Source organism: Eleutherodactylus coqui, chromosome 8, assembly GCF_035609145.1.
Source record: "Eleutherodactylus coqui strain aEleCoq1 chromosome 8, aEleCoq1.hap1, whole genome shotgun sequence".
Lineage (NCBI taxonomy): Eukaryota > Metazoa > Chordata > Amphibia > Anura > Eleutherodactylidae > Eleutherodactylus > Eleutherodactylus coqui.
In genome coordinates this window covers 206,230,447-206,239,536 of record NC_089844.1, presented here as the reverse complement: position 1 = coordinate 206,239,536, position 9,090 = coordinate 206,230,447, and the positions used below count along the sequence as shown (strand labels likewise).

The window sequence follows — 9,090 nt, the reverse complement described above, 5'->3', positions numbered from 1 at the left end:
TCCTCCCTGCAAACTGACCACAGAGCCCAATACTACAGAGGTGACTCCTATATGTAGATATCACAGGACCCACCATTCACAAGTCACAGCTCACCTCCTCCCCCTCCCTGCACACTGACCACAGAGCCCAAAACTACAGAGGTGACTCCTATATGTAGATAACACAGGACCCACCATTCACAATAGTCACAGCTCACCTCCTCCTCCTCCCTGCACACTGACCACAGAGCCCAAAACTACAGAGGTGACTCATATATGTAGATATCACAGGACTCACCATTCACAAATAGGCACAGCTCACCTCCTCCTCCCTGCACACTGACCACAGAGCCCAATACTACAGAGGTGACTCCTATATGTAGATATCACAGGACCCACCATTCACAAATAGGCACAGCTCACCACCTCCTCCTCCCTGCACACTGACCACAGAGCCCAAAACTACAGATGTGACTCCTTTTATGTAGATAACACAGGACCCACCATTCACAATAGTCACAGCTTACCTCCTCCTCCCTGCACACTGACCACAGAGCCCAATACTACAGAGGTGACTCCTATATGTAGATATCACAGGACCCACCATTCACAATAGTCACAGCTCACCTCCTCCCCCTCCCTGCACACTGACCACAGAGCCCAAAACTACGGAGGTGACTCCTTTATGTAGATATCACAGGACCCACCATTCACAATAGGCACAGCTCACCTCCTCCTCCCTGCACACTGACCACAGAGCCCAAAACTACGGAGGTGACTCCTATATGTAGATATCACAGGACCCACCATTCACAATACTCACAGCTCACCTCCTCCTCCCTGCACACTGACCACAGAGCCCAAAACTACAGAGGTGACTCCTATATGTAGATATCACAGGACCCACCATTCACAATAGTCACAGCTCACCTCCTCCTCCCTGCACACTGACCACAGAGCCCAAAACTACAGAGGTGACTCCTATATGTAGATATCACAGGACCCACCATTCACAATAGTCACAGCTCACCTCCTCCCCCTCCCTGCACACTGACCACAGAGCCCAATACTACAGAGGTGACTCCTATATGTAGATATCACAGGACCCACCATTCACAATAGTCACAGCTCACCTCCTCCTCCTCCCTGCACACTGACCACAGAGCCCAAAACTACAGAGGTGACTCCTTTATGTAGATATCACAGGACCCACCATTCACAATAGTCACAGCTCACCTCCTCCTCCCTGCACACTGACCACAGAGCCCAATACTACAGAGGTGACTCCTATATGTAGATATCACAGGACCCACCATTCACAAATAGGCACAGCTCACCACCTCCTCCTCCCTGCACACTGACCACAGAGCCCAAAACTACAGATGTGACTCCTTTTATGTAGATAACACAGGACCCACCATTCACAATAGTCACAGCTTACCTCCTCCTCCCTGCACACTGACCACAGAGCCCAATACTACAGAGGTGACTCCTATATGTAGATATCACAGGACCCACCATTCACAAATAGGCACAGCTCACCTCCTCCTCCCTGCACACTGACCACAGAGCCCAAAACTACAGAGGTGACTCATATATGTAGATATCACAGGACTCACCATTCACAAATAGGCACAGCTCACCTCCTCCTCCCTGCACACTGACCACAGAGCCCAAAACTACAGAGGTGACTCGTATATGTAGATATCACAGGACTAACCATTCACAAATAGGCACAGCTTACCTCCTCCTCCCTGCACACTGACCACAGAGCCCAATACTACAGAGGTGACTCCTATATGTAGATATCACAGGACCCACCATTCACAAATAGGCACAGCTCACCTCCTCCTCCCTGCACGCTGACCACAGAGCCTAATACTAGTCTGATGCTTCCTGATCTGTAGAGGAAGCTTTACAGCAGTCATCTCACTGACATCACAGGCAGGATTACACTGAGAGGGGACTCCTATATGTAGATAACACAGTATCCACCATTCACAATAGTCACAGCTCACCTCCTACCCTCCCTGTACAGTCAGGATTACACTGAGAGGTGACACCTATATATAGATAACACAGGGTCCATCATTCACCATAGTCACAGCTCTACTCCTCCCCTCCCTGTACAGACAGGAATGCACTGAGAGGGGACACCTATATATAGATAACACAGGGCCCACCATTCACAATAGTCACAGCTCACCTCCTCTCCTCCCTGTGCAGACAGGAATACACTGAGAGGTGACCCCTATATATAGATAACACAGGATCCATCATTCACCATAGTCACAGCTCTCCTCCTCCCCTTCCCTGCACACTGACCACTAGTCTGATGCTTTCTGGTGTGTAGAGGAAGCTTTACAGCAGACATCTCACTGACCTCACAGGCAGGATTACATTGAGAGGAGACACCTATATGTAGATAACACAGGACCCACCATTCACAATAGTCACAGCTCACCTCCTCCCCCTCCCTGCACTCTGACATCACAGGCAGGATTACACTGAGAGGGGACACCTATATGTAGATAACACAGGACCCACCATTCACAAATAGGCACAGCTCACCTCCTCCTCCCTGCAAACTGACCACAGAGCCCAATACTACAGAGGTGACTCCTATATGTAGATATCACAGGACCCACCATTCACAAGTCACAGCTCACCTCCTCCCCCTCCCTGCACACTGACCACAGAGCCCAAAACTACAGAGGTGACTCCTATATGTAGATAACACAGGACCCACCATTCACAATAGTCACAGCTCACCTCCTCCCCCTCCCTGCACACTGACATCACAGGCAGGATTACACTGAGAGGGGACACCTATATGTAGATAACACAGGACCCATCATTCACAATAGCCACAGCTCACCTCCTCCCTCTCCCTGCACACTGACCACAGAGCCTAATACTAGTCTGATGATGCTTCCTGATCTGTAGAGGCAGCTTTACAGCAGACATCTCACTGACATTACAGGCAGGATTACACTGAGAGGGGACACCTATATGTAGATAACACAGGACCCACCATTCACAGTAGTCACAGCTCACCTCCTCCTCCCTGCACACTGACATTACAGGCAGGATTACACTGAGAGGGGACACCTATATGTAGATAACACAGGACCCACCATTCACAAATAGGCACAGCTCACCTCCTCCTCCCTGCACACTGACCACAGAGCCCAATACTACAGAGATGACTCCTATATGTAGATATCACAGGACCCACCATTCACAATAGTCACAGCTCACCTCCTCCCCCTCCCTGCACACTGACCACAGAGCCCAATACTAGCCCGCTGCTTCCTGATCTGTAGAGGCAGCTTTACAGCAGATAAAAGAACCGTTTCTGCGTTGACAAAAGCGAAGCGCTGTTTGTTTCTTTTCATCGGCCTTTTATTTCTGGCACACTTATACTTTGTGGCAATGCTTGCAAACATCTGTCAGCTGCCGTTTAGCAAAAATGAAATGAACATGTAGCAATCAAGGTAGTATGATAAAAAGGACTATTTAAAGGGGGTCCCCTATTTCTGGCTATTGATGATGGGTGGGGGTTCGCCAGAATCAGCTGTTCTCTCGGGCCCATGCCTTTGTATACAGAGCTGTGTAAACCGCTCCATAGATTGCACACTGGCTCGGATTGGTGTGGCAGGATAAGTCCCATTCACTTTCAGCCTGCAGTACCACCCTGGGCCACTGCACAGTGTATGGAGCTGTCTGTGTACACAGCTGTTTTGCTGCAGGAAGCAAAGACATCGGCCCAAAGGAATGACTGATTGCTGGGTGTCCCCGTGGGTGGACGCCCCCGATCTATTATTGATGAGCTATCCTGAGGATATGTCATCAGTAGCTAGAAGTGGGAGACGTACTTACTGAAGAATGGCATCATGGCGACCATAGGCAGCAGTGCTGCATCATTCCCGGTGGGCGCTACACAAGTCCTCTATAGATGGATGTCACCGGGTGATCTTCCACCTTCCCTGTGATGTTTGGCCACTTTTTGGATGTCATGAGATGACTCGGGAATGGAGCAGCTGCTTACCAGAGGGGCAGTGCCCGCGTTCATTGGGGGCCCGGTCATGGTAAGTGTCCTTACCCCGGAGACAAAGGCATCGCTGCTGGAGAACGGCAAGTAGCCGGCTGATGCTCATTGCTGTCCAAACATAAAGAGAAGTTGGAGAACCTCTTTAAAAAGGGTTTTCTGAGATGTTTGGTAAAGCTTCTGGCCGTCCAGAGCAGTGATAAGGGACTGGTGACTGGCCGGGGTCGGGGCTGTGGAGGGGCCGCGGAGGGGCCGGGGCCGCGGCTCCAGCGGCCCCCTGTTTGCTGCGGCCGGGGCCGGATGAGTGCAAGGTCCCCTTATCGGATGGCCAGCAGGTTTAGAGGACCCGTTTCCAGTTGTCTATTTAGAAGCTCTGTTGATTTAGTCCGTTGGTCTCTTTCATCCAGCGGCTCCTCTGCGGCGCGGGCGGCAGGGTTGGCGCTGAGTTTCCAGCGGTCGGCACACAACCAATGAGAAAAATGCAAAAAAGGTTCAGCCTGTAAAATATCAAATTAGGTAAAAGTGAAGCGATGCGGATAGAAATGAGATGACATGGAAGCTGCGGCCCGCGCTGAGCTACACGATCTTCAGGTCCTTCATGGCCGACTCCAGGCTCTAAAAAGGAAAGCAGAGAGTATGATTGTACGAAGCCGCCGGCTCAGCCACAACTAAATAGGCTACTAAGGGCAGCGGGTGCGTGTACTACAGAGAGGCCTGCACTGCTGCATTTAGATATGTCAGACAAAGGGGAGTGGCTTTGTGGGGAAGTGGGTGTGGTCTAAATGCAACATCATGCACCAAATTCACACCTAAAGTTTTGTGCAGTTTTTACTGTGAACTAAGCTAAGAGGTGAGATGAACGACCCCCAGAGATGGCAGTGCCCACTGGGGCCGCCGTGATACATGTTGGACAGCGGCAGATCGGCCCCATCTACATACTGTGCACATGTATCGGTGCTGCTGAGGGATATTCAGCAGGTCAACCGATGAGCTCCTGGTGGTCTGACCGCAGTGCGGCGGACGTCATCATCACTGGTCAGAGGAGGAGGTTGGATCGATGGGATCGCTGCACGGCTCTTGGGTGGCGCTCACATTGCTTTCAGGTGCTGGACAGTGCCAAACAGATCCCATTGGCTAGAATGGAGGCCGGAAGGTAATGGTGCGCATCCTGCGCCAGTGTGTCCCGTTTCTGGATGATCTTCACATCCATTTCAATAAGTCCTCATATTCTTGGCTGCGGGTTTGTGTTCTCCCTGGCCTTCAGTCCGCCGGTCATAAATCAGTGGTTACCACCAGCAGCTGCAGCGCTCTCGTCATGGGATGTAAATGCCGACATCCACTGTATACTAATATAGAGTCCACAGGTGAGGAACGGTCCCCATCTTTCTCTATGAGCGTTGCACCCTACGCAACAGAGCACAAGAGCGCCGCAGAGCGCTGGTGCCCATCTTCACCCAGCGTGCGGTCCAAAGCTTTAAGGGACCCTCAGGGGACACATTTAAATGCCGCTGTCAGAATTGGCAGCAGAAATGAAGGGGTTAACAGTGTGAATGCTGCTAGCAGGCTGCTGATCCTGCTGCATACAAGCCGTGTGCGCCCAGGACGTAGCTGTATGCTCTGGGGCGTGAAGGGGTTAATGTTATGTAAGTAGATGACCGCTCGGTCACATTAGGCACAGTATGCTGCATGCACTAGGCGTCAGGCGTGGGAGGGTGTTGCTCACCTTTATGTCCCAGATACACATGCCGCCATCCATCCCCGTGGTGCAGAACTTGGCACATTTCGCCTTTCCTCCGGTCAGCACTGAGATTTGGCTGTAGGGAATATAAAACCTTTAGTAAGTGTGCAGCTTGTTCGTGACGCCACAGCTCTGCAGCGCGGTCACGGTGCCATAATCAGAAGATACTGCTGGCGCCAGAGCTCCTCCTCTGCCCTGTCCCGTCTCCAGGCCCGTGCGGGCGCTACGTTGTCTCAGTAAGCCCAAACCAGGACTGGATATAAGATGCAGAAGAGATGCAACCTCCCCACAAGGCACCGAACGCTGCGGAGTCGCTGCAGAACCTCCTCTGCATGTACAGTAAATGGGATTTGACAAATCTTCACACATCGCAGATATTTTTCAGCTGCGGAAAAGCATGAAAGTTGCGAAATGCTGCGGCTTTGAAATCTGCAGCGGGGCTATTTACGTTGCAGGAACTGCGCGGCGGTGCGGGCCGAGTTTAATGAGAAACAAAGTCTGCAATCTGCAAGTGGACTTGTGCTGCGGAAATACACAATCTGCCTTTGTTGAGGTTTGCTGGTGCGACCGCAGCGCCAGAGCCGCCACAAAGTCGCAACACATTCTGTGCAGAAAATCTGCAATTAAAAGCGCAAGCGCATCTACATACATATTGGTAGCTCCGGCCATCTGCAGAAACGCAACAGATTTGGCGCAGCTCAGACCTGGCGTGTGAAGAGAGCCCGAGTCCTGCTTACATTGCAAGCCACGGCGAGGTTTCTGAAATCTCCATGCGGTGCAGAAATTTTCCGTGACGTATCGACCTTTTTAGAGAGTGCTGCGGATTGTAACCGCCATCTAGGCCGAAGAGTGTCCAGCAGATAGAAAGCCGTGCGAGCGCTCAGCAACGCATCCCTGCCCGGGTCACGAGCATGCGTCAGGCCAAAACGGCGGGTTACTTTTACATGGAACCCCCAGCTGGTCCATTTGTGCTGCACTGATCTACAAGGGTTACATTCTGCAGCCGTTCTACAAGCCAAAGCACGGCTAAACCGCACTATTTAGTTGCGGATGCGGCCATCTTGGATTTCCTATGGACTTGCTGCGGGTATTCCAATCCAGAGATTCTGCCATGTTAGGGGGTGACCTTATGGCCCATTTACACGTAATGATTAGTTCGAACGAATTAGAGCGATTATCGTTCCGTGTAAACGCTCCCCGCTGTGTTATACATAGAAGAGGAGCGAGGAGCCCGCCATCCAGTCTGTCAGTGTAAACGCTCCGCACAAGCGCTGATGACCTCAGTCGTGACGTCAGTGCTCTGCGGTCATTTAACCAATTGTCATCCCGTTCATCAGGGACCTCCGGCTTTCTGTAGGTTCCGTTTTGGGTTTTGGCCCACAGATACTAACTGAATGAGGCCTGACACACGGAGAATCGCGTACCTGATGCTGTTCTTGTGCAACGACTCCAGGGCGCTGCTGTTCGTATCAGAGCTGGCCTTCTTGTCCAGATTCTGAAATCTCTCTCTTGCAGTCATCCCTCTTTGGGAACTTTGCTTAGGGACATCCAGTTTCCCCCCAAAGCTCAGGGTTCCCTGGGCTTCATTATATGTATACAAGATAGGATAGCAGTCATGACCCTGGAATGGCAAGTGAGAGAGTTAAGATGCTTCCTAACAGCAGGACAAATATTGGGTCATATTCTGGATTTGCAGAACAGACATTTAGAGCACCTGAGTGTTCTGCCATCCCCCAGGTTCTCCTCACCCTCATTTGCTGCTGCCTGCACCACTTCATAGCTGTAAGTTCTGATTTTCTGCTGTTTGCAGTCTACTTTCAGGCAGGGGGCATGTAGCAGGACGAGCATTCTGCCAGTAGTTCACTGTCTTGACTTCCTTGCCCTCCCTTCCCATGTAGGGAAGTATCTGAGAGCCCGCCCCTCTGCTGTCCCAGGACAGGCAGGCATTTAAAGACATGTTAGTAAACCCAAATGACAGAGTGGAGTGCAGAGAAGCTGGAAGGGATTTACAGTAAAGAACACAAGCTTTAATTTCCATCTGCTTCCTTTATTCTGGAAGCACATTGTAGAAACTTTGTTGTTTTTTTTTAACCATTTAGGAGGCGCACCAATCTAACATTACTTGTCAACATTTTGATGAACCATTTGTTTTCCTGCATCGGGCCAAGATTGTAAAGCCTCATAGGTGTCCGAGTGATAGAGACCCCACCAATGACCCCACTCTATAAACTACACCCCTGAATGTACTCACTGAGGGGGCCGGGGGATTTGGACCCCACAGTTTATTTTTAGGAGTTTATGCAATTTAGAGGAGAAAAAAAAAAAATTTCATATTTGCAAAAATATTAAATTTTAAAGACAGAATTTTTTTCTATAGTGCACATGAAAATGAGGATTCACACCCCAAAATGGATCCCCCTGTTTGTCCTGTATTCAGAAACCTACGCATTGTGGCACCAATCTACTCACAGGACCACGGCTCGGCCTATAATGGAGGAGGCACCCGTTGGACCTCGGGGCACAGCTGGATACATTCCCGGCCCCAGTGCCCACTTGGGTGGAAAAAAAATGGACTTCCTAAAACTAATTTTAAATTTCCTGGGCTCCCCGACTCCTGTGCACATTCTGGCATTGTGCCAGCGCGCGCATGCACAGAAGCCGGAAGGTCCATGGAGGAGGATCGCATCAGGGTTCAAATACGGAGGCCTCTGGTAAGAAGTTTCATCTCTTCTCATCCCATCAGTGAGGGGAGATAAAGCTTCCACTTTTTTTTTTACTTTCGCGTGATCGCCATTATCCATTGGATAACGGTGATCACGTGACCAGGAACCACATACCGCGCCCCCGTGAGATCTCCAGGCTCTCGGCTACCTTCAGTAGCCAGAAACAGGGAGATTTTAAATTTGCCAGGCGATCCTTGACTTTTACGCATGCGTCCACCATTATGCTGATGAGCGCATGCATCGAAGCTGGGGTAAGGTCCACAGATAAAGACCCCATCCGGGCACCTTGGGCATGTCATTTCATCTCCCCCATGGATACGATCCATAAGGGGAGATGAAACTGTAACTTTTTACACTTTTTAACTTGACATGATCACAGTTATCTGATGGATACTGCGATGGATAACAGCGATCATGTGACTAGGAACCGCATACAGCGGTCCCCGGTGACATCTCCCTGCACTCAGCTATCTTTGACAGCTGGGTGGGCTTCTGTGCATGCGCCCGTGGCAGGTCCCGATTAGCAGGGCACATCACGGAGGAGCAGGGTGAGTATTTTCACCTCCCCTCGGGGATCCGATTCATGAGGGAAGGTGAAA

At 50.7% G+C, this 9,090-nt stretch overlaps 1 protein-coding gene across 1 annotated transcript in view; it reads right to left on the bottom strand.

Annotated features, from left to right (window-relative positions):
• Positions 1–3,362: 3,362 nt before the first annotated feature.
• The window catches only part of LOC136577361 (actin-related protein 2/3 complex subunit 1B-B), a 54,682-nt gene continuing 48,954 nt past the window's right edge, over positions 3,363–9,090 (bottom strand). Inside the window, exons 8-10 of the mRNA XM_066577255.1 lie at positions 7,193–7,389; positions 5,754–5,844; positions 3,363–4,645 (exon numbers count right to left, since the gene is read on the bottom strand). Of these exons, the coding sequence (XP_066433352.1) occupies positions 4,607–4,645; positions 5,754–5,844; positions 7,193–7,389 (327 nt within the window). The 3' untranslated portion in view covers positions 3,363–4,606. The remainder of the gene's footprint in view (positions 4,646–5,753; positions 5,845–7,192; positions 7,390–9,090) is intronic.